The 2371-nt window shown below is 39.2% G+C and overlaps 1 protein-coding gene across 1 annotated transcript; it reads right to left on the bottom strand.

The window, feature by feature from the left end:
- Positions 1-480: 480 nt before the first annotated feature.
- Positions 481-1780, bottom strand: LOC108544048 (olfactory receptor 1C1). The gene has a single exon (XM_017894977.1). It carries the CDS (start codon positions 1492-1494, stop codon positions 547-549), a length of 948 nt encoding a protein of 315 aa, XP_017750466.1. The 5' UTR covers positions 1495-1780; the 3' UTR covers positions 481-546.
- Between the last annotated feature and the right edge of the window lie 591 nt (positions 1781-2371).

The raw sequence follows: 2371 nt of genomic DNA, 5'->3' as shown, positions 1-2371 counted from the left end.
CATGCCTGAGACCAGTTAGGGACACGCATGACAAGGACATGAGTCAATAGAATAAAATCACTGACTGTATTTGAAGTGAGAGGGGATTGGAGGAAAGCATACATACTTTAAAACTTAAATAAATTATTTTAGCGATTTTTTAAGAAGACTCACTGTTTAAAATGTGAGAACTTAGAATTTATGCTCCTTTAATTCTAAATCTGAACTCACAGACAAGAAGTTTAGGAAAATTTATCTTAATATGTAGCATTTGGGAACTATATCACAGAGATTTTCATCACTAAGGTATATTTGTACGGGAGTCAGAAACTATTTATCAGCTATGGGTTGTATGCAGACTATTTAACTTCCCTAAGATTCACTTTCTGTATAAAGAATGCTATATAGTTTTTAGATATTTACTCAGAGGATTTAATGTGATAATTCACATAAAGTACTTACAATTTCCAGCATAAGGGAGACATTTAATAGCAGTTGGTTTCTCTTCTCACTGTTATTGTGAGCATCTATTCACACTTTCTTATCACCACATTAGTATTATTTAATTCAGTCACTGAGGTGAAAGACTGTGCACTTGAAAAGCATTTTCTGAAGTCCTCTCTTCATATCCCTGTTCCTTATGGTGTAGATGAAAGGATTCAGCATCGGGGCCACCACTGAATACATGATGGTTGACACAGTGTCACTCTCAGGCATATGGGAGGATGAAGGACTGAAGTAGACAGCGATGGCTGTGCCATAAAACACCACCACCACTGACAGGTGGCAGCTACAGGTGGAAACAGCTCTCTGCTTCCCCTGAGTAGAGGTGATCTTCAGAACAGTGGAGAAGATAATTCCATAAGATATGAGGATACAGACAAGGGGCATGATAGCCAATAGACCTCCTACTGTAAAAATGATCATTACATTGAAGGAGACGTCAGAGCAAGAGAGCTGCAGGAGAGGGTTGAGATCACAGAAGAAATGATGGATGATATTGGAGGCACAGAAGGACAGCCGTGCTGTTAGGACAGTATGCAGGAGGGCATGGAGGCAAGTAACAAACCACAGTCCAGCCATTAGCTGGACACAAAGGCACAGGTTCATTGTGGCAGTGTAATGTAAGGGGTGGCAAATCACCACGTATCTATCATATGCCATCACACACAGAAGGAGGCTGTCCATATTCACAAAAGAAACAAAGAAGAAGAGCTGACTGAGGCAGCCTGCAAAAGAGATAGTCTTGGTGCCAGTAAACATATTCACTACCATTTGGGGGACAGTAGTCGACGTAAAACAAATGTCAACGAAGGCCAAGTTACTAAGGAAGAAATACATAGGGGAATGGAGACGAGAGTCAAAGCCAATGGTCACGATGATGAGCATGTTCCCCAAGGTGGTGGCTAAATACATACAGAGAAAAAGCACAGACAGGAGGTGCTGCTGCTCTGCTGAACTAGGGAGTCCCAGAAGGATAAATTCCCTGACGACTGTTAGATTTCTTTTTTCCATGTTCCCAAGAAATCTAGAAAAAGAAATTATTAAATTGTAAAATCCAGCAGTGTCCAGTTTCTTTTGAGAGAGAGAGAAAGCGAGAAAGAGAGAGAGAGAGAGAGAGAGTGTGTGTGTGTTTGTGTGTGCGTGCGCATGCAGATAAGTTCCATCCAAACTCGTGCTTGCTTGAATGCTTGCCAGTTATATCTTGTGTTTATGATAGTCTGTCTTCATAGTCACATAGACATGCTGGATACGTCAGTATCAACTTCTTTCAAGATTGATTTCTTCCTTCAAAAGAAAATGCAAATTATGTGAATAATAACCATTTTAATTGGGTTATTTTGCCTTATCTATAGTAATCATGTAATTCATATCGACTTTATATGTAAGGTTATTTGTTATTTTTTAGTAGTCAAGCTATTTACTCTTACCCAGTAGAAATAGTTACCTTTTATAAATAATTTTCCTCCTAATCTGATGCTTATACTTGTGATGGAAGATATCCTCATGTTAGCTTTCTTTTCTTTTAACGTATTTGGTCACTGATAATTGCAAGCTCACCTCTGTTCCTTGGGTTGACCGTTGCTGTTTTGGTCTCTGATGGTCATTTGGTGGAGCCTCTGACGTGTGTAGTAAGTTATCGAGAGCCCACTGCTTGTGGCCTGTGCTTTCAGGACCCTTCCTTATGGCATCTTGGGTATACTACATTCTCTAGAAGGTGCCAGTATTCTCCCATACCTGTCAACATTTTTCAGAGTGTTTTGCATCTTGATGTCCCTCACTGTACTCTCCAAGTTGTCATTTCTGTATCAATCCCATTTATACCTTCCTTTTAGTTATAAAAATGGTCAAATTATACAAATTTTTTTATTACAATAAGCAAGCAAACATA

This window comes from Rhinopithecus bieti, unplaced genomic scaffold (assembly GCF_001698545.2).
Source record: "Rhinopithecus bieti isolate Rb0 unplaced genomic scaffold, ASM169854v2 scaffold_26106, whole genome shotgun sequence".
NCBI lineage: Eukaryota > Metazoa > Chordata > Mammalia > Primates > Cercopithecidae > Rhinopithecus > Rhinopithecus bieti.
This window is presented reverse-complemented; position numbering and strand designations above follow the sequence as displayed.